The sequence below is a fragment of the Salvelinus sp. IW2-2015 genome, linkage group LG19 (genome assembly GCF_002910315.2).
Source record: "Salvelinus sp. IW2-2015 linkage group LG19, ASM291031v2, whole genome shotgun sequence".
NCBI lineage: Eukaryota > Metazoa > Chordata > Actinopteri > Salmoniformes > Salmonidae > Salvelinus > Salvelinus sp. IW2-2015.
Window position 1 is genome coordinate 17,280,873 of NC_036859.1, and position 26,722 is coordinate 17,307,594.

The window sequence follows — 26,722 nt, forward strand, 5'->3', positions numbered from 1 at the left end:
GAAATATGCCCTAGTTTCTATATATCAACTACTTTGCAATGTCAAAATTAACAGACTAATATCCAAAAGATGCAACACTAATATTGGATAAGGGCATGCTTTTATACTGTAGGCCAGGGTTACTCAACTCTTACCATAGGAGGTCCAGAGCCTGCTGGTTTTCTGTTCTACGTAATAATTAATTGCACACCCCTGGTGTCCCAGGTCTAATTAACCCACTCACAAATGTCGAATGTTAGCAGTGGTCAAAAGGCAGGAATGCATATATGTAAAGTAAATGGTAGCTGATGTAACTGTCAAGAGTGAATACAACATCTGCACCAAAGTGTTTAATAATGGAAAAAGGTCATCAAGAATTATACAAAATTATATACAAAGCTTAGTCTATACTGAACAAAAACATAAATGCAATGCAAAGTGTTGGCCCCATGTTTCATGAGCTGAAATAAAAGATCCCAGGAATGTTCCATACATACAAAAAACGTATTTCTCTAAAATATTGTGCACGAATTTGTTACATCCCTGCATTTCTCCTTTGCCAAGATAATCCATCCACCTGACAGGTGTGGCATATCAAGAAGCTGATTAAACAGCATGATCATTACACAGGTGCACCTTGTGCTGGGGGCAATAAAAGGCCAGACTAAAATGTGCAGTTTTGCCACACAACACAATGCCACAGATGTTTTAAGCTTTGAGGGAGCGTGCAATTGGCATGCTGACTGTAGGAATGTCCACCAGAACTGTTGCCAGATCATTTAATGTTAATTTCTCTACCAAAAGCCGATTTCAACGTTGTTTAAGAGATTTTGGCAGTACATCCAACCGGCCTCAACCGCAGACCACGTGTAGCCAAGCCAGCCCAGGATCTCCACATCCGGCTTCTTCKCCTGAGGGATCGTCTGAGACCAGCCGGACAGCTGATGAAAATATTTCTCTCTAATAAAAAAGCCCTTTTGTTGTGAAAAACTCATTCTGATTGGCTGGGTCTGGCTTCCCAGTCAGTGTGCTTATGCCCTCCCAGGCCCACCCATGGCTGTGCCCCTGCCCAGTCATGTGAAATCCATAGACGGGGGCCTAATTCATTTATTTCAATTAACTGACAGATTTTCTTATATGAACTGTAAGTCAGTAAAATCATTGAAATTGTTGCATGTTGCATTTATATTTTTGTTCAGTGTACTTGTTTGTGAGAAAATGGTCAATATATATGTTGGGTACATTTCTCTGTGGTGTCAGTTCAGTTMAATATAATTTGAGGCCATTGAGAGAAAATGTCTTGCTTTTTACCAATAATTGACTACTCCGGATCCATATCGATGATTATAAATTATTCTGTTAACAGACAACATTCACATAAATAAAAAATCCCAATGTAATTATAGTAGGCCCAAACATTTAATATGAGTTCATAGTTACATGTCACGAGAGATACAGAATGGTAATTCAAATGGTAATACCATTGTAGAGTTAATTGTGACTGATATTTTCGTTGTTAAACTGGTCAACATGGCATTTCTTTTTTTAAAGTGCAGAGTTGCTTAGCCTATATGGTAGACATTATGCAATACTGACCAAACAAACGCCACATCCACTCTAAAGAAATATATACTATTTTTTATAAAAAATGTATTTAACCTTTAGTTAAGAAAAAAAATCTTATTTACAATGACATCCTACCCAGGCCAAACCCTAACCTGGACAACGCTGGGCCAATTGTGCACAGCCCTTTGGGACTCCCAATAACGGCCGGTTGTGATACAGCCTGTAATCGAACCAGGTCTGCAGTGACGCCTCTAGCACTGAGACCGCTGCGCCACTCGGGAGCCCTAGTGTGAGGGGGGATGAGGAAATACAAAGGAAGAGCATAATTGGGGAAAAACAGACATTTCTAACCCATGGTACAGCATTACAATATCATAATATATTCAATAACAAGATGGTGATGGTAAACACATTTATCACAAAATAAATATACTACACTACAGACTGGCCCACCTCTCTTTATCTTCATGTTCCATACAGAGTAACATACAATTATATGCCGCTTATACGTCACAACATACATGCACGCATGCGCACGCACGCACACACGACGAGTTCGCGAACAATTCGTTATTTTTGAACGACTCGTTTTACTGATTCGGGATTCATGATTCGTTTTTCTGAGTGACTCGTTCACTTTAGTCGTTCGTTTGACCTGCGTCCTACAACAGGTTCAATGGATAGCCACCTTTTTCCCCCCCCGATTTTCGCCTAAAATGACATACCCAAATCTAACTGCCTGTAGCTCAGGCCCTGAAGCAAGGATTTGCATATTCTTGGTACCATTTGAAAGGAAACACTTTGAAGTTTGTGGAAATGTGAATTGAATGTAGGAGAATATAACACAATAGATCTGGTAGAAGAAAAAAACGGAAAAAACAACCGTTTAAAATAATTATAATTCTACCACCATCTTTGAAATGCAACAGAAAGGTCCCAAATCTAGCCATCACTCTGGTTGTAATTCCGATGGTGTCCACAAGATGGTGTCCACAGTGTATGTGCAAAGTTTTAGACTAAGAAGTATGAGCAAGCTACGTTACATTTAGTGTGGAGTCACCCAGGTACATTTGAGCAAATCGCGAAGGACACGTTTACATTTATATTACATTTTTCTGCAATAATATTGTCAAATCTGTATACTTGGACTTTGATTTAGCTTTTCCAGTATTAGTAGCCATATTGTAAGTTCAACATTTGCAAAACACCCAGTTTTCATAACTTCATAACTCTCCATATTCTTGCAGTTTTTGTCCAAAAGGAAAAGGCTTGCTGTCGCACAAGGTGAGCAGCAAACTTGTGCAACAGATACGGGATTTCCCGTATCCATACTCCCGTAAAGCCAAGCTCATTGGCTATCTAGCCAACTTTGTTTGACCCCGATTGGTGCTTATTATTACAGTCAATCAAGTGAAGACCGCCTGTGTCATCACCATAAAGGCGTCGCTCTCTGACCACATTTGGTGTCCTATAGGATGTACCTAATGATATAGTGAAGTCTGGTTACGTTTTAGGATCTCTGAGGAATAAATACGAACGTAATTTGACTGGTTGAAACAACGTTGAGGGTTACATTTTCACAGATTCCTATCTTTGCAAATTGATCGAGTGGAAATACAAAATCGATCGTGCATGCTATATGGACCTTTTTAGGTTTTTAAAATGATTTTATCTAACAAAACTACACTTCATGTTATCCCTGGGACCCTTGAGATGATACATCAGAGCAATATTTCAAATTGTAAGTACACATTTCACCTTCAGAGGTGAATTTATCAAAACCTATCGCTGTGAAAAAAAACTGTTTTGTTGTTAGGAGCTCTCAAACAATAGCATGGCATTTTTTCGCAGTAATATCTACTGTAAATTGGACAGTGCAGTTAAATTAACAATAATTTAAGCTTTCAGCCGATATAAGACACTTATATGTACCGACATTTGTTGTTTCTCTAAAATGTGCGATCATGACACACGGCGATTTGATACATGATTTACAACTGTCCCGTTGATGGAACGCCTGTCCCTAAGAAGCACACAATCCTCCGGCTCAGCGACATGCTCCAACCACCAAGCACCAACTGTCTGTACTATGCGCCCAGGAAAATTGATAATTAGCATAGAGAAGAAAAAGGTATGTTTAGAACTGATAATTGATTATGTGGTGCAAGAATTAATGCAATTAATAGGTTATTGAATATTATAAACTGGGTATGGTATACTGGTATATCAGACCGTATGCCAGACTGTATACAACGGGTATGTCAAAACATTTGTTTTTCCTGCTATAATTATGTTGGTACCCAGTTTATAATAGCAATAAGGCACCTTGGGGGTTTGTGGTATATGGTCAATATACCACGGCTAAGGGCTGTGTCCAGGCTTTGCATCTTGCCTAAGAACAGCCCTTAGCCTTGGTATATTGACCATATACCACACCCCCTCGGGCCTTATTGTTAATTATACAAGGGTGGGTCTAATCCTGAATGGTGGTTAAAGGTGCATTCCAGCCGGTGTCTATTCCACAAGTTACCACCAGCTAAATCTATGACATTAAAATGCCTATTTACTCTGTTCCATCTGACTGCGTATTCCACTGTCTCACCAGCCCAGCCAGACAATTTATACACTTCATCTCCACTATAAAAAGCATCTAGACATTATCTCACATTTCTTTTAGACTGACATTTAGTTTTCAACAGCGGAGATTTGTATAAACCTTGCTGTCTGTCTCTCCGACATTAGCAACATTGTTTCAATATTCAAAATCGATCTACAACTGTCCCATAGTAATGAACGAGTRGGGACCAGACAGACAGGCAGCGTTTCTCAGCAAGTCGAAATGAATCATGAATCAACTGGCATAATTTTATGGATATATATACAAAGAAATGTCAATTGGAAAAAGGTAGAACGAAACAAAGAGCATCTACTGTAGTTTGCGGTCTTTCCAGCTTCAATTTGAAGGGATTGTGTTAGCTGTGGTMTTGSCTAGCACCTCTGAACAAGTGTCCTGACGAGTGAGCACATTTTCTATGCCATGCGAAATAAATGTCACTAGAAAACAGATTAAACAAAAGCAAATGCAGCTACTTTGCTGTTATTCTGGCTGCAATATTTGACGTGACTAAGTTAGCCGTAGTTGGCTAGCTAGCAAGCAATGGATAAGAATGTTGCCCTTCAGTATGGCAATGGAACATTTAGAACGAATGACTGGGTCGCGTCCATAGATACAGAACAAAAAGACTGAACGACTYGGTCGCGTTTCTGGCAACCGAAACAATAGAATGAACAGGCTTGCGTGGCAACCCTAGATTTGTGTCGGGACTATATCTTGTGGAAGGATGAAACAGTATGAATAAATAAATACAAATTACTCTTTTTATGAAAATATGTCAATCATTATTTGAATATGTTGGTAACCCGTTGTATAAAATTGATAATGCTCTCGAAGCCGGTATTTGGAGGATACCCGTGCCTATATATCCTTCAAACACAGGTTTCTCGGGCATTGTCACTTATTTATCACAGACAGAGCTTTGTAGAACCAAAACCTACACAGCCTCTGCTTAACAAACTCGAACACAAATCATTTCGGGGGCTGCAGTTCTCGAACGACTTTGTGCTCATCACCCCCACGGCAGTCAAGCGATGCATTGCGCCAACAGTCGTTCACAATATAGTCCGGGTGTGGCCACAATTAGACCTCATTTCAAATGTATCAAGAAATGATCTTATTTGTATGCCTCACAATCAACAAATGTAATTTTTTTTAAACACACGTTTACAAATCTCAGTCACAAATAAGCCCCYTATGGTGTACAAGAAGCTTGTAGAATTATGACTTTTGAGTTTTCAGTTCATGTTTCGACGGTAGGGGGTCCTGCGTATTCTGTGCATTACTGACTCGAACATAATTAGTAGAAATATTCATTATTTTGACTGAAGGAGTCGAAAAGATCAGAGCCAGTAAAAAGAGCCAAACTTCCCCATCTCTCTCACTCTCAGTTTTGTATTGCTATCCTTGTGGGGACCAAAAAATGGATTCCCATCCAAAATACAATTTTCCTTAGCCCCTAAATCTAACCCTAACCTTAACCTTACCATAACCATAACCCTAACCCCAAAACTATACCTAACCCTAACTCCTAACCTTAGCCCTAACCCTAAACCTAACCGTAACCACTAACCCTACATTTAATTCTAACCCTAATAGTAAACCTAACGCCTGAGCCTAAAATAGCATTTTTCCTCGTGGGGACTGTCAAAATGTCCCCACTTGTCCAAATGGTCCGTGTTTTACTATCCTTGTGACACACATGCACACACGCACACACACTTCTCTCTTTCACACACAACACTATCGCTCACACACATACATACACATTCTCTGTTTTTGGAACAGATTGCACGCAGCGGCTAGTGGACAGTGGATGTGGTCCCAGGATGTGGTCATGGAGTAGATTCTACTCAGCCAGCTGGACACTCTCTGAGGTTGAGTGGCCCGAATACCCCAGAGAGCCTCTCGAAGGAGATCGGATCCTCATTGATCTTCATGTTCTGGATGCAGCCCTCAAAGGACCCTGTGACTGGGAGGGATGGGTGCATGGACGTTTCTGCCCAAGGAAGAGACAGATACAGTACTGTAATCAAGAGGCATAATAATGATGGAGTCTACATTCAGTGGGACTTTGATTCATCCACCATTCACTGTACAATGGGATCTATAGGTTATTATTTGTGTAAAATACAAGGGGTTCTCTATTACAATCAACTCCAGGTCTGATAGAGTTTTAATGTATCTGTAAATTCAGTGACCTCTCCTCCAGAGTACCAACCTGGAATGCCGCCCACATAAAGTTGGTCTTTGGTCAGAGTGGGGGAGGAGGAAGGAGGTCCTATTTTGTGGTGGCCCTCAGTGTCCACATGCATCTCCACAACGTTGTTCCTCTTGATCACTGAGGCGAGAAACACACACACACACATTCCCCATGTGCGTCACCTATTACGTATTAAAGACACTTCTTACTGTGTTTGTAGCTACCTAGTTGGGTAGAGGCAAGTTATAACATGTGTAGGACAGAGGCAAGTTATAACATGTTATAACAAAAGTGTACCTGCAACTCTGTGGAACATTCCATCACACAAGGGCTGCTTGGGCCGAACGGAAACGCTGAATTCACCAGCTCCGTTGTTCACACGTGCCACCACCTGGAAAAACACATGCGCATCACAACACTGCCCAACAGACGTGTCTGCAAGGAAACTCAGCCTAAAATCAGCCTGAACTGGAATCACGTTTTAAATGTCAAATCTAGCAACCATGCGCTAGAGAAACACCATTAATAAGGCTGTGACAGGCCCAGTCTTAACAGCCCAGTGCAGGGCAGGCTCACCTCTCCTCTGTGCATGTAGAGGCTGAGGTGGTGTCCAGTGTTGGGCCCAAGGCGAGGCCTGCTGGAGTTCCCCACATGGAGCAGAACACCAGTCAGACTCCTGGGACGCATGTCAAACACCACCTCAAAGCTGGAGCCCACCACAAAGGAATCATCTGGAACAGACATCATCATCATCATCAGCCTCATCAATGTTATGATTGTCATCATCATCTTCATCATGAACCATATTACCAATCTCAATACTTAGCTTTCTACTCACTAATAATGACATATGCCCCTCTCCCTGAGAAGTAGGCACCACTCTGTGTCTGTCCGTCAAAGCAGGGGCCAGCACCATGATTGGTAGTTGGCTCTGGCATGGGAGTGCCATTCATCTTGAAGTTACGCACACAGCCAATCACACTTTGCTTTGGGAGGAGCTTCCACTGAAAGTAAAGAGAAAACACAATACAATTTTGGGGTGTGAGTGTATGCTGTACTGTATGTGTGTGTGTTCGTGTGTTGCTTACCTTAAGTTCTGTGTTCAAGGAATCAGGAGCACTTCCCAGGTAAAGAGGAGAGATCAGTTCCATGGATGTGGCCTCATCACTGGTCAGCTGTCCATCCTGAGCCCTAATACCGTTCACTACCAACCGGAACTTCTTCTTTTCTAGGATGAATATTACCTGCAGAGGATGAGGTCACCAAAGATGACATTGTTTTTTGAGGGGCATGGTGAAAATGTTGAACCTGGGACACCAGAGACTTGGTGCAATCATGCGTCACTGAATGTAGTGACACAGTGATTTGGTACATTTCCAAAGAAACATTTTCAAAATCCCCAACATTGATCAACTACTACCATAGTTTGTGAATAATATGATGTGAAACAACATCACAGATTATAGATTTTTCTTAGATCTTAACCCACTGACCGAGTGCCATCTTCCATCGTTGTATGTCTCCCTGTTGAAGATCTCCCTCCCCTTGCCTACTGACAGCATGATCCTGCCCTTTGACAGGTAGAGAGCCACGTGAGAGCTCCCCCCTCTGGTGGCTGCATAGAACAGCAGGCCCTCGGCAGACTTGGTCCTAACGTCCAGGGAGAAATGAGGTCTAGTGGAAAGACACAGGAGTCAGGCCAGGGAGGGAGAGAAAGAAAGAGTGTGTGTGTGTGTGTGTGTGTGTGTGTGTGTGTGTGTGTGTGTGTGTGTGTGTGTGTGTGTGTGTCTGTGTCTACTCACCTGGGCTGGAGCACCTGGGGAGTGAGGCTGTAGCTCAGGCTACTCACAGTGCCCCCAATGTGGTAGGCATGTTTGACTAGAACAGAGTGTGCACACACAGAGAGACTGTCCTCTGACACCTCCATACCACCACCCTATACAACACACACAGGCACAGAGACACAGGAACTCAATATTAGAGAAAATGGCTAAAATACATGGGATTTATGGAAATAGTTTTCCGATCTCCAACAAGGCACTCTGGAAGGATTTGCCTTAGTCAATAGAAAAGTGGTTCTGAAATGCAAAGACAAAGTTTGGAGGATAAAGAGCTATGGTAAATATGACACTGTGTTTGATGATTAAAGCTCAAAGCTCAAGTTCAAGTCAATCACGCAGCAAACTGAACAAGGTCTTGTCTCAGTGTTCAATAGTAAACATGTATGAGCCCATTCTCATTCCTCAGTCCTTTTGGTTATCAATTGTAAGCCTCCGGGAGTTACAAACAGAGAAAGATGARTCCCATTTTGGGTTCAACAGGCCACTGCGAGCCGCCAGAACAGCTTCAATGCGCCTTGGTATAGATTCTACAAGTGTCTGGAACTCCATTGGAGGGATGCGACACCATTTTTCAAAAAGTGTTTTGTTGATGGTGGTGGAAAACACTGTCTCAGGCGCCGCTCCAGAATCTCCCATAAGTGTTCAATTGGGTTGAGATCTGGTGACTGAGACACACACATCTTTTAAACCCCCTATTCTCCTTTGAAACCCCTCTTTCAAAGTCACTGAGATCTCTTCTTCTAGCCACGGTAGCCAAAATAATGGTCAACTGGTCATTTTTCCACAATAATTTCTCGCGACCCCACCCCAAACCTAATCATGATGCAACCTTAAAATCTGTACAGAGTACATTTCTGTACGCTTCATTTTTTGTTKAAAACAAAACAAAACAATAAAGAAAATTTGGCGACTCCACTACAGTTCCCGGACCCAGACATGAAATACCATTGCCCTAATCATGATGGGATGTTAATTGCTTAACTCTGAACCCACAGCTGTGTGGAAGCACCTGCTTTCAATATACTTTGTATCCCTCAACTCAAATATTTGCTTTATTTTGGAAGTTACCTTTATGTTTCCATGTTCAAGTGCCTATTTCATAATACTCTCTCATTCCTCCACAAACATGACATGCTAATACCAGTTCTGTCAAATGAGGCATGATATGTCTTTAATGTTATTATTTGTTTCAGTTTAGGAATAGTATGTGTGATAGGGGGTATTTCAAAGAAAGAAAGAACAAAAGAACAAAAGAATGGAACAGATAGAAGGGCATGGCCAGTATGGGTGGCTGTTGATTTGACATACTTTCTGAGGACAATCCGGCTGTAAGTGACTCTGCGTGTGCAACTGTGTGTTCTCAGTACACTCGTTAAAATATCTGTTTACCTTTAGTGTATTTGCATAAATACAAATGCATATACACAAATACAGTGCCTTCAGAAAATATTCACACCCCTTGACTTTTTCCACATTTTGTTGTGTTACAGCCGGAATAATTTTAAATTGATTAAATAGAGATTTTGTGTCACTGATCTACACACAATACCCCGTAAGTGGAATTATAGTTTTAGAAATATTCACATATTTAAAAATAAATAAATAATGAAAAGCTGAAATGTCAGGAGTCAAAAAGTAAACAACACTTCTGTTATGGCAAGCCTAAATAAGTTCAGTAAAAATTTACTTAACAAGTCACATAATAAGTTGCATGAACTCACTGTGTGGAATAACTGTGTTTAACATGATTTTTAAATGACTACCCCATCTCTGTACCCCATACATAAAAGTATCTGTAAGGTCTCAGTCTAGCAGTGCATTTCAAGCACAGATTCAACCACAAAGACCAAGGAGGATTTCCAATGGTTCGCAAAGAAGGGCACCTATTGGTAGATGGGTAAAAAATATATATATATCCCTTTCAGCATATTAATTACATTTTGGATGGTGTATCAATACACCCAGTCACTACAAAGTTACAGGCGCCCTTCTAACTCAGTTGCCGGAGAGGAAGGAAACCTGTCAGGGCTTTCAACATGAGGTCAATGGTAATTTTAAAACAGTTAGAGGTCAATGACTGTGATAGGAGATAACTGAGGCTGGATCAACAACATTGTAGTTACTCCACAATACTAACATAAATGACAGAGTGAAAAGGAGGAAGCCTGTACAGAATACAAATATTCCAAAACATGCATCCTATTTGCAATAAGACACTAAAGTAATACTGCAAAAAAGTGGCAAAAAACMTAACTTTTTGTTCTGAATACAATAGCGTTATAGCCAACACAGCATATCACGGAGTACCACTCTTCATATTTTCAAACATGGTGGTAGCCGCATCATGTTACGTGTATGCTTGTCATCAGCAAGGACTAGGGAGTTTTTTATATATAAAAATAAACGGATTAGAGCTAAGCACAGGCAAAATTCTAGAGTAAAACTTGGTTCAGTCTGCTTTCCAACAGACACTTGGAGACGATTTCACATTTCGGCAGGTAAATTACCTAAAACACAAGGCCTTGTGTTTTGTAACTAGGCATCTCAGGAACATTAAATGTCGTCTCAGTAAGCAGCTCCAGTGTAGATTTGGCAGTGTATATTAMCTAGTTTTGACTTAAATCGGCTTGAAAATCCATGGCAAGACTTGACCATGGCTGTCTAGCAATTATCAACAACCAACTTGAAAGGACTTGAAGAATATTTTTAAGAATAATGGGCAATATTGTACAATCCAGTTATGCAAAGCTCTTGAAGACTTACCCAGAAAGACTGTAATTGCTGCCAAAGGTGATTCTAACATGTATTGACTCGGGATGGAATACTTTATTCAATACTCCGACATTTCCTGTGTCAGGTTCCAGTATCCACTTCAGGTATTCACAGGCCGTAACTATTATTATTCATTCCTAGTGCAACGTTCCAATTCTACACCCTCAGTCATTCCATAGTATAATAATATTATGATAGTACATCATATTATGATCATTCTTGTATTTCAGTATAGACTATTGATCATTTATTAGTCCAAGTCATTGTGAATAGGGAAAGCAGAGAGGGAGTAAGAACAAGGAAATGACTTAACATCAGGCTGGCTGTAACCAGATGGATTGATGGACTGATGATGATGGTGAATGAGAGGGTTAATAGATACTTGTGAATCACTGGTCAGATAAGTGGTTTATTGTGGTGAAACATGCTTAAGATAGAACAGCGTACAAATCAAAAGTGAAACGATGCTTATAAAATATATTTTTTTAATAGTTAATAGTTTATATTTAATAATAGTAGTCATGATGATGTGGATGTCCATGCAGTAGTGTGTTTATCAGTCACGTACAATAGCAATGGGCTTGTGCAAACAATGTGCGAGATGCTAATATTGCTCATGTCAATATCAATTTGTCCTCATTAGTCGGCAGGTCTTCCTTCTCTTCATCTCTGGAAACAAAGCAGCACAACACAGTCAGAACAACTTATCAACACAACGTGCATGGGAAGTGATGAGTGGCTTGTTCCTAGCTAATCATAGTATAGTGTTATTGGAAACGTAGATTGAAGTCTTGTTCCATCATTAGGACAAGGATAAATGAATACAATTGTGATTGGTATGGCAAACAAAAAACATGCTTTCCTGTTGGTCTCACAAGTTGTGTGGTTATAAGAGTAGTCGTCAGTCAGGTAGGTAATTATTGTATGTTCATCATTGTTAACTGGGCTAGCTGAGTTCAATGTTCTTTCTCACCTTGCTGGAGGTGTTCCGGTCGAGCATCAGTTGTGGAGGTCTGTCAGAGCTACACATATCCAGCAGCACATCTCCTGTAGAGCTGAACTGACTCAGGTCCTCTGCTCTGTACAGAGAGTTAGGCCTGCAACACAACACACACAACAACTTTCAGGAGGTGGTACAACTAGGATAGTAACACTACATCTAATATCAATATCAGGARACCTTTGCACTATGAAATGTGAACTATCAATGCACCACGGATGTTAACACGAAACCTTTCCTACAAAAATAAACTTCTAGTAGTTATGCTAGGTTATTATTTATTGGTTGCATTTCATATTCGATGTGTGTATTTTTTGGTATTCTGCCAGGCTCATTTGCAAAAGGCTCTCAGTATAACTAATGTTAGACATTATAATAATAAACAGTGATATTCGTTTACCTTCTCAAGTAGAGGTTGGAGATGCAGCCTTTGAAGGTGTCTTTCCCCAGGAACACAGAGTCTGGGTTTGAACTGAAGGGGCTTGAGGTTATCTGTCCTCCCACATCCTCGTCATCTATCCGCAGCTCGATACTGTAGGGCAACACGGGACAGTACTTATTTACACTATATGTGTCAGTGGTTACCAATCTGTATAACTAGTGTGTGCTGTACTGTCACAACAATAATGTCTATGGTAAGTCTCAGTCATCACCAATCCATCATGGAACTGGATAAAGTTCAAATGGTGGGTTTAATAGCTTTCTATCAATCTATGTTGAATGTTTGATGTTCTACCTTTGAGAAGCCACCRTTCTGGTGGCAGTCAGGTAATGCCATTTGCCGTCCTGGTACTGCTTGCTTGATTTCAAAGATTTCCAAGCTGTGTCTTTGAACGTCAGGACCACATAGCCGTTGACCAAGGCAAGTTCGATGGCGCCAACACTCTGTCGGAGAACCGGGTAAGGATAAATATAATTTCAAACAGTCAGGTCACTCACATTTGCTGTATCCTAAAACTAAAAATGTTAAAACAACAGTTGAAGAAAGAAATATGGAGCGAGAGAGGGAGAAAAAAGGGTGGTGTGGTCTACTAACCGACTCGGTGTTCTGCAGTAGGAGCCCATTTTTCTCAGAGCTCTTGAATCCCAGTGAGACTGTGACATCACTTGCCAGGCTGAAGCCTTCGAGAGCAGCTGACAGAGAACTCCCCACGTTAAACTCTGATTTACGAGACGCCTGGAACAGAGAGACATTGTCATGCGGTTAATAACAGTGGACTGGAGTCAGTTACAGCATCTTGGTGGCATCAATATACGCAGTAGTGGCACACAGAAATGGCTTCCTGACAGTATAACTAGGTCTCCAGTGAGTAAAGATTATAGTGGTAGAAATAAAAATATAATGTTGTGTTATTGACCATGTTTGAAAAAAGGTCTAGAAAAAGGTGAAGACTTACCAGGAAATCCGTGGGACAGCCCCGGCTGATGCCCACTTTCTCCTCGAAGGTGGGGTACTTGCTGTTGAGCTTGATGTTGTTCATGCAGGCCTTCAGTGGCTGGGCGGTGATGTTGTGTCTGTGAGCGAGAACACACAAACACAATGTTATTTAGACTCTGGTGTGATGTAGGGTTAAGGAAACAGTATACTACCAATAAGGCTTTACAACTTACTCAACATCCATGTAACATGGGCAGAGTTTGATCATTCAAATCGTAACGCCAAACATAATAATAATAATGTTCCTAGTAAGCAGGTGAAAGCACTCACCTTTCTCTCAGGGCTGGTGGCACGCCACCGATGTAGTAGTCTGCGAAGTCTCCAGGGGTGTACTGGACATTAGACTTGACCACCTCCTTGCCTGCTACACGGATCTTCATCTCTTGGCTTCCTTGAGACTCGATAATGATCAACACTTCTGCTTGGTCTGAATTCTAAAGAGAAGGGGGGGGGGGGAAAACGGGGAGAATTATTTGAGCAAACCAATGTGAGTTCTACAAATAACTAAATATCATCTATCTAGCGCCAACTGCCTTACCACTGGGAAGACTTTGGTAGCACTTTGTACTGGTTCTCTGAGCAAGTTACTATGGATGACAATGTAGCCTCTCTCAAACGTCACACAGTAGTAGTTGACCTGCGAAAAGAGGAAAACAAGCAACGTCAAAAAACACAGTCAGTGGGACAAACTGACGAGAGAAGAGAAACCTAACAGCTACTCAAGTGTCAACGATGGTACATCGTCAACTTTACCTCACCAAATGTTTCAATGTGAGCAGAGTAAGTAGCCTACCTCATTTCCAATGTAGAGGAAAAGCCCATTTTCTGAGCGAGTGGAGATGGTCTGGCCCAGGAGGAGGGTGGACACCTTGACACCTTGGGTGGACACCTTGGCATAACCAGTCCCCTCAAAGTAGTCAAACACCACTGGTTGGACATACCTGGGCACAGAGGGATTCAATCAGAATAGGGTTAAGGTTGTCGACTGTAAAACTCAAGATTTGGTCAAGACTAACTGGGGAGCTACATTGGGTGGTCGGGAAAACAGAAAATGCAAAAATAAAACTGGAGGGTACTTTTGCTGCTCACAGAGCTACGCTGCTAACGCCCAGGTTTCATTCAACTGAATAGGAGCGAATCGCGCTATGCTAAAGTTTAGTGTCCAGTTTAGCAGGCTTGGAGTCAATCTAGCCACTTAACATGTTCACCAGTCAAGTGATAGACAGGGGAGATTGACTGTATAACAAGGACTCTGAGGAATATTGATTATGGGACTGTTATTCTTTTTTGTTCTCTGATCCAGCAGCATGATCTCCAATCTATACCTCATTAGACTTGGTGGTATCTGGTATTTTWTTAGGATCCCCATTAGCTGTTGCAAAAGCAGCAGCTACTCTTTCTGGGGTCCACACAAAACATAATACAGAATGACATAATACAGAACATCATTAGACAAGAACAGCACTACATACATTAATCTACCAATCTCTTTGTTTGATGCTTATACCTCTTGCATGGACTCTCCAGGTTGACCTTGACAGCATTCTTAAAGTTGTATAGACTGATGAATCTGTCATTGAAGGTGGACAGCTCGATGCATCCCTTATAGTTGGGGTAGTTGAGGGAGGCTGGAGGCTGTAGAAACAACATTTTCAGATGTTATACAAGGTTGAAATGCTTCAATCAGGAATCGTAATGCCACCTCCATTAGTCACTGAAAAAAGGTTATTTTCAGTCAATGTCATACCAAAATGTTGTTATGAAGTCAGGTGCTTACAATGAAGTTGGAGGGGTAGCCCCCGACATAGAAGACAATGTCACTAGGGTCCAGGTTTAGAAGGTTCCTGGTCAGCTCTCCCTGCTTGCTGCTGGTCTGAGGTGGGTCCGGCTGGTTGGATGTGAACAGCTTGGTGAGGTTCACTTCTGCGTCTTGGTAAATTCTGAGAGATTGTAAGAGATCAATGTTAGATCAGGGTTACTCACTGAAATCTAATTTCCCAAGACTTTTGATGGCCGAAGGTATGGTTTTACCTGCGCAGGTCCACCTTGTCAAAGAAGGAAGGCTCAGAGGGAGACCTAGTGATGAAGTCTGTCTTGATCTCATACTCTTCTCCATCCAGATTGTACACACAGAACAGCACGTTATTCCTCAGGGCCATGCCGATGAAGTCTTTAGACGACTGTGGGAGAGAGAGGGGAGGACAGTCAGTGCGAGCATTTCCAACCACAAGCAAACTGACAAATGTACGCGTGCCATTATTTCAATAATGAAATATACACATGTATTAGGAGAATGCCGACTAAAGTGCGAGAGAGCTTTTCTGAACCAAAAGAAAACTGTCAAATCTATATCATTCATTTTTTATTTTTCATTAGGAGAATAGGGACTACAAGGTCCAGTCCACTCACGTCTTGGTTGCCGAGGTAGAGTACGAACATGTCACTCGTGTCTGTGATCGTGGTGGCCTGTCTCCGTCTGCGTGCTCCATCCCCTCGGTTGTTGGTGAGCTCTGGTCTCTGCAGGGACAGGGACAGGGACGTGTATGCCTTCAGGTCTTCTATATCCCTGGGGGGACGCAGCTCCACGTGGCCCTCCCCACTGAACTTCATAGGGACCACAATCTGGAGAGAGAGGAGGAGACAAGGAGAGAGGTTGTACAGGGTTACTAAGGGACCAGCAGTGTAAAGAGAAATCAGTGTTCTCCTTTATGGGAATCACAACTGTCCATCAAATTCCCCAAAGGGCTCTGTCAAGACCTAAACCTGAAATCCTTCAAACTGAAATGGGTCTGACTCCATATATTCACGTCTTAATTCTCAACAGCACTCACTGCTGCAGAGACTGTATGGCCAGTGGAAGGGGTAACAGGTTATACACAGTGGGTGTATCTGGTGGGGTGTGGACACAGGGTGTGTATAGAGTTATGTGTGTGTGGTGGTGCATTCGTACCCTATTGGCTGCATCTCTAGCCTGCTCGATGAGCTCCTTGATCCTATTGATGTTATCAGAGACGTTGGTGACGGGGGAGAGCTGAGAGCTGAGCTCCTCCACCTCCGAGATCTTATCCTGCAGAGACGGGATGCTGTTCAACAGATTCTTTACTGTGGATGGGGGGAGGGGGAGAGACATAACAAGAGAGAGAGAGAGAAGTTAGACCTTTTAACCATTTCACACCTGAACAAAACAGGAAAGGAGTGGACAATCATCACAGTACATACAGTACTGTTCATGCATGCTAACACCATTTTAATAAGATAAGTCATATTTATTCCATTGAGAGAAATCTCTTTTTACAAGGAAGCCCTCTTTATGGGTGTCTATTCCCTCCAGCCTATGCAGACATAGGTTAGTGGAGTGATTCTTCACCTGATTTGTCCACATCGTCCATGATGCTGCCGAGGTTGGAGTCGGAGGGCATGACGTTGAACTTGTCCACTTCCTCTCTGATGGCGTTCAGTCTGTCCATGGTGGTGCTGGCCGTGTCATTGGCAGACGCTGCCTTCCTCTTCGCCTCATCTAGCATGTCTCCTATATCATCTGAGAGAAGGAGAGGGGGAAGGAGGGAGGGAGGGAAGGAGAGGGAAGGAGGGGGGAGAAGAGGGGGAGGAGGGAAGGGAGGAGAGGGGGAAGGAGGGAAGGAGGAGGGGGGAAGGAGGAAGGGAGGAGGGGGTAAGGAGAGGGGTAAGGAGGGAAGGAGAGGGGTAAGGAGGAAGGAGGAGGGGTAAGGAGAGGGGTAAGGAGAGGGGTAAGGAGAGGGGTAAGGAGAGGGGAAGGAGAGGGGTAAGGAGGGAAGAGGAGAGGGGGAAGGAGGAAGGGAGGAGAGGGGGAAGGAGGGAGGGAGGAAGGAGAGGGGGAAGGAGGGAAGGAGAAGGGGGGAGAATGAAGGAGGAGAGGAGAGAGGAGGGGAGGGAGGGATTAGCGATGAGGGGATGATGACACTTAAGTCAAAGCACTCTCATAACTCATATTTCGCTTCCATTGATCAGTACATTTTCCATAATTTGAGATGATCTATCAGACATCTCTGGTCCTCCTACTACCCGAGCCAATGTACCTCTCTGGATGTTGTTCAGCTCTGCCTGGGCATCCAGCAGGTCCGTCTCCAACGTTTCTTCTTATTCTCTGCGTCATTCAGGCGCTTCTTCTGGGCTGTGAGGTCATCAGAGGCCTCTGTGGAGTCAAAACAGAGCTTAGTTAAGCCTTAACTATGCCATTACATTTAGGCACATGTATTTAGTTGGCTCCTTACGCACTCTAAAAACACTATTGCAACTTATAGCAACATACCTTTGAGATCTTTTTCTGCGTCCTTGGCTTCCCTCAGTAGGTGTTCGCTTTCTTTAGATTCTTAGCTCTCTTTGTCAGGTCTCTTTCTTCACATCCTAGATTGAAAAATAATGAAGAAAAGAAGAAGAAAAGGTTTAAGAATATTGCAGAAACAGAAGGTGGACAAAAGACACATCAGCGTAGAGTTATGTGCTGTGGAGTCAACATCTCCCTGGTATGGGTCTAGTGGCTAGACTGTGGACTCACCTTCAGGGCTTTGTCAGCTGCATCTTTGGCCTCCTTGGCTGCCTTCTCTGCAGCGTTGACCGCATCTGTGATGTTCTTGTAGCGCTCAATGGCGTCCATGGCATACGCACATCAGAGCGCCTCGAGTCCCTTACAGCACTGTGACATAGGAAGACGAGAGAGGGGCGGGGGTAGAGAGAGTGTTAGAGGGGGAAAGAGACAGAGGAGGAAGGGAGAGGGAGAACAGAAGAGAGAGGTGGGGGGGTAAGAGAGAGTGTTAGAGGGGGTAGAAAGAGACAGAGGAAGGAAGGAGAGGGGAAGAAGAAGAGAGAGAGTAAAGGTAAACACACGCATCTGGATTTTCAGAAATGTCAATCAACCAAACGGAACAACAAACATGCAGCCTGAGGGGGATCTAGCGGATGGCAGATCTATCTGGCACGACCCACTGAGGATGAAAACCACGCGACATAAACGTCCCTGTTAAAGAACCACAACTACCGCCACTAACATTACTTCAATACTATGTCGTTGATGCTTGGGGAACCTTTTGAGTTGATTCTCTACTGTTATCTTGAATTATGTGCTGCTGAGGAATTATGGCTTCCCATTGAAACTAACATGGGCAATACAGTCTTGAGACCATTTAGCTTAAACTACACAAACCAACAGCAGAAACTGCCTTGTCGTCATAACCCAGGACCCATCCCATCCCTGGTCTACGAGGACATGTCCCCACATCCCAGGTCCCCATGACTCACTCCTGTAGTTCCTTGGCCAGCTTGGCCAGGTTCTCAGCGTGTCTCTCTGCTCGCTCCACAATGTCCTCCTTGGCCGCGGCCTGGGAGATGGCGTTGACCTTCTTGGTGAGGTCAGTCCTGGCACCGTCCAGTTGGGCAGCTAGCTGTTCATACTCCTGGAGAGGAGAAAGACAACAGGGTCACATTCATTAGGCACCAAATGGAAGAAAACATGACTGAAACAGGGAGGGACTACCTGAACTTGTCCAATAACAAATGGTAATGTTTGCTTTCCGTTGCAAACTGTTTGGCTACGTTTTGTTACCGTATGCCCTAATGAAGAGAACAAAAGAACCACTGTAGGCACAGYAAACACAGGCAAGGACATACCATCCTCTTTACCTAAAGTCATGATATTATCAAATACAAGCATTGATTGTTATCTGAGTGGCTGGCAAGTTAGGACTCAACCACTAACATTTGAGAATCTAGAGCAACTGCCGTTTCAGAATCAAGTATTGTCAAAATATGTTGTGTACATTGGCTGTAACATTACACTAGTTAGGATCATATGTGTACCGGAGATGATAGATGCATCACTGACTTAGGTATATTGAATTTGACTATGCACATGAGGTAATATGCAGTTGTAACATGAGATGACATGGATGGTCTGTGTGCTTACAGTCTTGCTGTCATTCAGCATTCTCAGGAGGTCCTCTGTGGCCTTCAGCTGATCTTCTGCCATGGCTATCTGGTCCTGGACCTTCTTCCGCTCRTTCTTCAGGTCCTCCATACGTTTCTGAAGAACAAACATTAATTTGGTTCAGAGCACATTAGGCCTACTGCCATAAGATATCAATTTTTTGGGGAAAAACGATTACCCTAACCATGAAAGAAACCATAGCAACAGACTAAACCACATGGTTACCGCACACAGTAGCTGCCTATACGTGATAGCATTGTACCATCATGTTAAAAGAAAATACTAAATACTGAGAGTTTTATTATTACCAGGATGTCTTTCAGTGCCTCTGAGTTGAGTCCGTTCTGAGAGTTGGCTTTCTTCACCATGTCCCCAGCCTGTTTCAGAGCCTCATCCAGGTCCTTCAGTTTAGCTTCATAGTCCTTCAGCAGACCCTTCACCCTCTTGGCTGCTGCCTCATTCTGATCATACTGCCTGGTCACATTAGCCTTGATGTAGTCCAGCACTGGGAGAATAGAACAGAATCGAACAGAATATAAATTGTCATTCTTGACCGAAAAAATTAAAAAGTCTCACTATTTTATTCGGTTGCTGATGGTATCAAACAAAGTAGTCATCGCCATTGTGACATTATGCTTCTTATCTGTATCTTAACTCAACCTAATCCAGTAATGTTCAAGAACATCAGAGTTACCGTACGAGCTTCTAATCTTATGAAAGAAAAGCCTTGAGGGATTTGAAGAGATTTGGTTACACAGCAGACTACTTACGTTTCTGGGCCTCGTCTCTCTCTTTCTCGGCTGCGTCTTTCTGGGGGTTGAAGTTTCTCTTCTCCATCTCCTTCACCATGCGTTCAGCGTCGGATAACATCTTAGCCAGGTTCTCACTGGGCACCACATCACCGGAACCAGACTCTTTCAGCTGCTGCAGCAGGGCTACACACAACACACACATTCAGGTTGAGATATATCAGGGAGGGAAAGGGAGAGAAAGCAACAGAGGGAGAGAGAGAAAGAGAGAACGGGTGAGAGAGAGCAAACAGAAAAATAAAAAGGACAGAGGATCATTTGACTAGAGAGATAGATATATAGACAGAGGGGGGGGCAAAGAGATCAGGCGATCAGAGTTAAAGAACAAGGACTTGGTTGTTTACCCAGGATCTTCTCGAGCAYGTTCTTAGCCTCAGTGTCCAGGTCTTTAGCTCTCAGATGGGTCTTACCCACATCACCCAGCACTTTCTGGGCATTCACAGCCCTGTCATCCGCCTGATGGACAACACAGAAATAGACACAAACATTAGCTCTCCAAAGCCAGCACACACAATCCCACACATGACAGGGGGGAAAAAAGACACCAAGAAAGAAAGAGTTCCAGTCCAATACCTTTTCTTTGAGAGCGCTGATATCCTCGTTGACACTGAGAGTGTCCTGCTCCAGTTGGCTAACCTTGGGCTTCTGGCTGTTCACACTGGAACTGAACTTGCTCACCAGACTCTGTGGAGGGAACACACAGTCTATTGTTTAACGCTTTATTATCAGATGAGATGGCGAGAGAGAGAGAGCTACAGTACAATGGGATATGGTTGGTTGTTGACTCCTCAGGCTGTCAGAGAGGTTGACTGAGTGACTCGTTTACTCCTGTTGGTTTGATAAACGCTTACAGCGTATGCTCAAATGGAGCGTATGAGTTGCTGAGATCCCAAACGCGTGGGAGTTCAGCTCTGACATGTGTTGACACACAGCTCTGGGACAAACTGACTGAGATCGCTTATCAGCAGGATTCTGGAATGTTCGAGTACGCACACACCCTTTACCGCTCTGTGTGTGTGTGTGTGAGCATTGATGTACATCTATCCACACGGTATCTGCGTTTAGGTAATTTGCTATGTTTTGAAGTCCTCTCCCATCCTTTCTGTGGCCTGTATAGCCAGAGGGCAGGGTGGTACACTTCACTGCTGTAACAGTACATGTATGCCATTAATATATACAATATAATACCTTGGTCTCTGTGATGGTATTCTCCAGCATCCTGAGTCGGTCCTGAGAGGAGGCGGAGATACTGGCGTTATCCAGCTGAGTCTTAATCCTGCCCAGCTCCTCATCCAGACGCCCCAGATCGTTTAGTAAGGTCTCGGCGCAGTCGTCACACTCTGAGAAGCCCACACAGACAAACGTAATCAACCGCTGATCATGATGAGGTAGGTACTCTCATTGGATCATCACGCTGTCACGACAGAGACACTAACCTTGGCACTGCTCGTCTGTGTTGGTGTCCCCTGGCTCCAACGTATTCTTGCACACTGSAAAAAGAGCAACATTATACATTGTATTTATTTTGACGAAGAAAATGAAACATCTACAGAGTAAAGCTTTACCAATAGACGCAATGCGCSGTCATGTCTCAGTACTGTATCCACACTCACCACCAGTCCTGGAGTCACAGCTGTTTCCGTTGCCGCTACAGTCACAAGGCCTACAGCTTCCTCCGGTTGTCAATGGATCACCGTGGTAACCAGGGGCGCATCGTTCACAACTGTCTCCTGCGTAGCCTGGTCGGCAAACACACTGGAACCCTCCAGCAACCTCTCTGCAACCCACCGCAAAACTATAGTGGAATGATGAAGAAACAGGAGTTAGTTTGATACCCTCAGATACTGGGCCAGCCACTGTAAGTGATATACAGTACAAGGGTTCGATTTCACCAAAGGAGCATCTACTATGGTTGACCTTGCCACTGATTGGTTCTTTGGTGACACTGACCTGTTAGCTGGCACACTAAAGGGGCACGGGCACACCCGGCATGATCTCTGGGCAGCGTCTCCATAGTAACCGTCTTTGCAGTGCTCACACCTGTCCCCGGCTGTGTTGTATTGGCAGTTCTGTCCAGAGGAAGAGTAGTAAACATGCGTTAGACTACATCATGTGAGTACCAAAAGAACAGTATTTGAATGGTGGGGTCGTCAAATACTAGTCCTTCATAATGGACATGTTCCTATCTGTTCAGTTTGCACAGTGAACAACAGCACAAGGTACAGTAAATCAGTGTATTCTTCATACGAGTAAATAGCCAAGTCACAAAGAAAACCTATAGCCTCACTAAGTTGTTGAAAAGTCCATAACAAATACCACAGTGAGTCTAAACACACTTTGTCCTTCTGTAGACATAGTCACACTGACATACTCCAGCCCAGAGTAGATCCAACGACAGGCTACATTATGTCCCTTTTTATCTCAAAGGAGGGTGGTTGTCATCCCTCTCTACCATAAACGACTAACATTTCTGTCCTAATTCATCCCAAAGAGGGATTTTGATGGTACAGAGAGAGTGCGTGTTCAGCCTGTACTCCTTAGGCCTAGATAGAGGCACAGGCCTGGTCTTGAGTGGCTTGCGTAAGATGAGAGGAGACAAGAGCGGGAGGGAGAGAGAGATGAGAGAGAGAGAGGGGAAGTGAGAGAGGGAGAAAGGAGAATATAGAGTGCTTTTAGAGATCTAGAGTTTCACTGGGAGACAGCTAATGTAGACCCATATCACAATCATATATAATCACCATCATCCAATAGTTTAATGTGGTTAGCCGTCCATGGTACAGAACAGTATGTGGGCATCAAGGCGGAGTGGGAAGCCCACCCCATGCCCTGTGGCGTGGGGTGTGAGGTCTAGACTATGACTGCTGGGCTGTGGCTCACCCTGATGGAGTCACATAGGCTGACATAGTAGGTGTTGCTCAAGTGGTTATCACTGAATTCCTTAAGGGCTTCTTTAAGCTCACAGGTTTTGAATGATTGTAATTCAGAAGCACTGTGTGTGTTCGTGGTACGTGGTATGTACAGGACACACATACTTGCGGGTTCCCTGGCGATCATGCGACAACAATAAGAAATAATAGAAGACAATAATACAAATATAAAGTGTGTGTTCTTACCAGGCACCTCCCTGTCCTGTCGTCACACTCGTTGGCGAGGCCGTTACAGAAGCAGGGCACACAGCGACCCAGGTAGGGCCCACTGCCGTCCCTATAGTAACCACGAGCACATTTCTGGAACAGAGAAACACACAGACATTAATACAGATACATCAAAATACATAGATACAACAATATCATACAGAAAAACAGAATTTTGAAAGTGATTCCTATCTCAATGGGACCCTCCTGGATGAATACGAATTCTATCACAAACAGAACAGAATCCTAAAACACACATTTCAAAACGACACACTTAGTTCCCACACAGAAGAACACTTCACCATTCAAAGTGGCAGTGTTTGAGGAGATACAGGCAATCAGAGTTTACGTCGTGTCACCAGCACCACGCTGAGCACAAGACGAGTGTGTATTCATCCTTAACGCACCGCCGCCACTCAAAAGTCAAACACACCCATCGCTCTATAGGATAACGGTCTGGAAGTCAACTGATATCCTACAAGTCTACCTCGTACACGGAGCAGCCAAGCATACATTACAGTAAGTCTATTTGTAACCCAACAGAAATCCATCGTTTTACCTGGATCTGAGAGCTGGCATCTTGGTCGTCAAAAGACGGGTACTGAACAGTCTGTCCTCGGTCATTCACAGAAGAATACTGGACTCTCTGTGTACCCTGGTCATTCACAGAGGGATAATGTACCCTCTGTCCGCCCTGGTCATTCACAGAGGGGTAATGTACTCTCTGTTCGCCCTGGTCATGTAGGGAAGGATAATGTATCCTCTGTGCCTCTCGGTCATGCTGTCTGGGATAGCGGTTCCTCTCTTCCCTGTTAATGGGTCTGTGTCCTGCGCTGCATAGTCCCAGTAAGATTCCCCACAGCAGGGTCTGAAATAGCATGCCTGTCCCTCTGCCTCTCCAGGGGCTGTGTACACGCGTGTCTGACATTGCTCACGTTTCGTCTGAAATAACTCCCTGCTCTCCCCTGCCTCTGCCTCTTAAACACACACACACACTCCCACACGTAGAGGACACACCCCTTCACTCACCTACAGTACCTTAGTCAGCAGCCAGTCAGAGCAGTGTAGCAACACCCACACGCTGACCAACGTGCGCGTTAGGGTTGGGCGTTCTCCAGATGTTCATACCGTCATACCGTTTCTGTACCATACCGGGGTATACGCTATTACTGGAAGCGCACAGAACAATTTAGGCAACAGGGATCTTGATCCAGGAGGGGATGAATATGTCTAGTCTGCGTACCAGTGTTTTTAACTAACATGCCACAGAGACTGTCCTTTCAGGAATCTCAATGTTCAATATGTAGCTGGATTGATGGCGGAGTTGCTCATTGGTTGTTGGGAAAAACATCAATATTTCCATGACAACATGTAGAGCCTCGAAAATAGGTTCATTTAAAAAAAAATACTTTATTGAAAATCAAAACGTCCAAACACATTCGTTACTATTTCCACTTCCGAAAATACAATGTCACTTACACACAAAGGGTCGACAGGAAAATCGTCAGAATGTACATAAGCCTCCTCATCCACATATAAAAGGTTGCTAGGGTGGGGCTCCACCTGGGAGKCTGAGTGAGTTTGTGTTGAAGTGTGTCTATAGATGTGTTCACAGGGTATATGTGTGAGCATGCCAGTGTGACTGTGGTTCTGTGAATAATAGTTGGAAATCTCCAGACAGTGCAGAAGCAGCAGTCACACCTGAATCATGCAGTCCAAACACGAAGCAGTGGAGACAGTTGGGCGTGGTAGTTKGTTGGATCTGTGTATGTACTATTTGGTGTCGGGTGGTGAGTAACAAKGTCCCAGGTTGCCAGATGCCACGCCCGGCTATGTGTCAGGGCGCCTCTCCTTTTTCTAGCGCCGCAGGGTACATATTATCCATTTCCTCTGAACACACCTGACTAGAGGATGTTGACGTCTCCCACACACACAGGTAGATCATACTCTCGCTATGGTAACAGGGCTTCGAGCACAATCGCAAAATGGGGAAAACAACTCAATCAACCCACATGAAAAAATACTATAGTATACTATGGTATAAATACTGTAGTATTCACTGTAGTGTTTTTGCAGACTAAACTGCAGTATACTGTAGTATTTACAGTTAACTATAGTATAAATACTGTAGTAAAAGAACTAGTATATAAACAAAAAATGATGTAGTGTTTTTGCGGACTGTAATATACTGTAGTATTTACTGTACTGTTTTTGCTGACTCTAGTATACTGTAGTATTTAATGTAGTGTTTTTGAAGACATTGCTGTAGTATTTACTGTTTTATTACTCTTGACCCCCCAAAAAATCACATTTTCCATAACCTGTAAGTAGGTGGGACTGGGGTCTGAACGGATAGTTGTATAACCTGTAGGGAACACAATATATGGTCTATATTTGTCATGTAGGTATCTCACTTATGGGTGGCACAATTTGGGATATGGTGGAGGGGAATGGGCTGGGTATAAATTTAATACTGTTAAAAAAGTGTATTTTAGCGGACGGTAGTGTTTTTGCTATAGTATTAATATAGTATTACTGTAGTATTTACTATAGTATTCTACAGTATACGATACTAAGCATTACACATGATCGAGGGATACTACAGTGTGTAGCATAGTATTATACAGTATACTACACAATTATATAGAAAGTTAAATGAAAATCTACGACAAAGTCATCAGGGCCTTAGGGTCTCACTTTGTTAATAAGCTATTGCCAGTGAAACAAAATCGAAGCTTCCTTGGCATGTCAAACTCCCATCCCTAAGGGTTGCACACGGGCAATTCCACGGTAACAAAGTGATGCTGAAACCATGATCGCAATGTTAAACAAACCATACATCTCTATGCACAATGACGACTTAAGACTGCAATATGTAACTATTTGGGAGACCCGACCAAATTCACGTAGAAATGTGAGTTATAGATCTGTCATTCTTATTGACAGCAAGCCTAAGCGCTATTTCTACGCTTCCCATTCTTACTTTTGGTTTTTGTGTCTTTTACTTTCAGCTTCAAACAGCTGAAAATACAATATTTTTGGTTATGGAAAATATATTTCACAGCGGTTTAGATGGTATAATGATTCGGTAACACTTTACTTGCTTTTTTGTTGTTGTCACAAATTGAAATTAAGCAAACTATTACAATTTTAGCAACCAGAAAAGTGTGATTTCTGCATAGTGCATCTTTAAAAAAAAAAATCTCTGCACCTTTTACAAAAACACATTTCAGTTCAGTAACAGAATGACGATTTGTGTGGTTTGTGCCGTCATTCTGTAAAAAATCGGAGTCTCAGCATCACTCTGTTACCGTGGAATTGTCCACACTGAAAATGCATACATTTACAGTCGAGTGATGTACAGAGTTCCATTTAATACGTGGATTCTGAGGGGAAAATGCTTCCAT

At 43.2% G+C, this 26,722-nt stretch overlaps 1 protein-coding gene across 1 annotated transcript in view; it reads right to left on the minus strand.

Moving 5' to 3' along the window:
- Positions 1-314: 314 nt before the first annotated feature.
- The window catches only part of LOC111979615 (laminin subunit alpha-3-like), a 121,213-nt gene continuing 94,805 nt past the window's right edge, over positions 315-26,722 (minus strand). The window contains 39 exon segments of the mRNA XM_070448856.1: positions 315-6,158; positions 6,381-6,500; positions 6,660-6,753; positions 6,939-7,093; positions 7,201-7,366; positions 7,451-7,606; positions 7,856-8,036; positions 8,165-8,298; positions 11,949-12,072; positions 12,376-12,507; positions 12,712-12,860; positions 13,012-13,152; positions 13,373-13,490; positions 13,684-13,847; positions 13,952-14,050; positions 14,207-14,354; positions 14,921-15,048; positions 15,191-15,353; positions 15,445-15,593; positions 15,823-16,035; positions 16,364-16,515; positions 16,781-16,951; positions 17,469-17,522; positions 17,525-17,584; positions 17,702-17,752; positions 17,755-17,783; positions 17,937-18,051; positions 18,054-18,085; positions 18,688-18,842; positions 19,352-19,468; positions 19,681-19,877; positions 20,143-20,307; positions 20,526-20,637; positions 20,755-20,865; positions 21,370-21,521; positions 21,618-21,671; positions 21,795-21,976; positions 22,132-22,250; positions 23,295-23,408. Coding sequence (XP_070304957.1) covers positions 6,013-6,158; positions 6,381-6,500; positions 6,660-6,753; positions 6,939-7,093; positions 7,201-7,366; positions 7,451-7,606; positions 7,856-8,036; positions 8,165-8,298; positions 11,949-12,072; positions 12,376-12,507; positions 12,712-12,860; positions 13,012-13,152; positions 13,373-13,490; positions 13,684-13,847; positions 13,952-14,050; positions 14,207-14,354; positions 14,921-15,048; positions 15,191-15,353; positions 15,445-15,593; positions 15,823-16,035; positions 16,364-16,515; positions 16,781-16,951; positions 17,469-17,522; positions 17,525-17,584; positions 17,702-17,752; positions 17,755-17,783; positions 17,937-18,051; positions 18,054-18,085; positions 18,688-18,842; positions 19,352-19,468; positions 19,681-19,877; positions 20,143-20,307; positions 20,526-20,637; positions 20,755-20,865; positions 21,370-21,521; positions 21,618-21,671; positions 21,795-21,976; positions 22,132-22,250; positions 23,295-23,408 — 5,022 coding nt within the window. The 3' untranslated portion in view covers positions 315-6,012.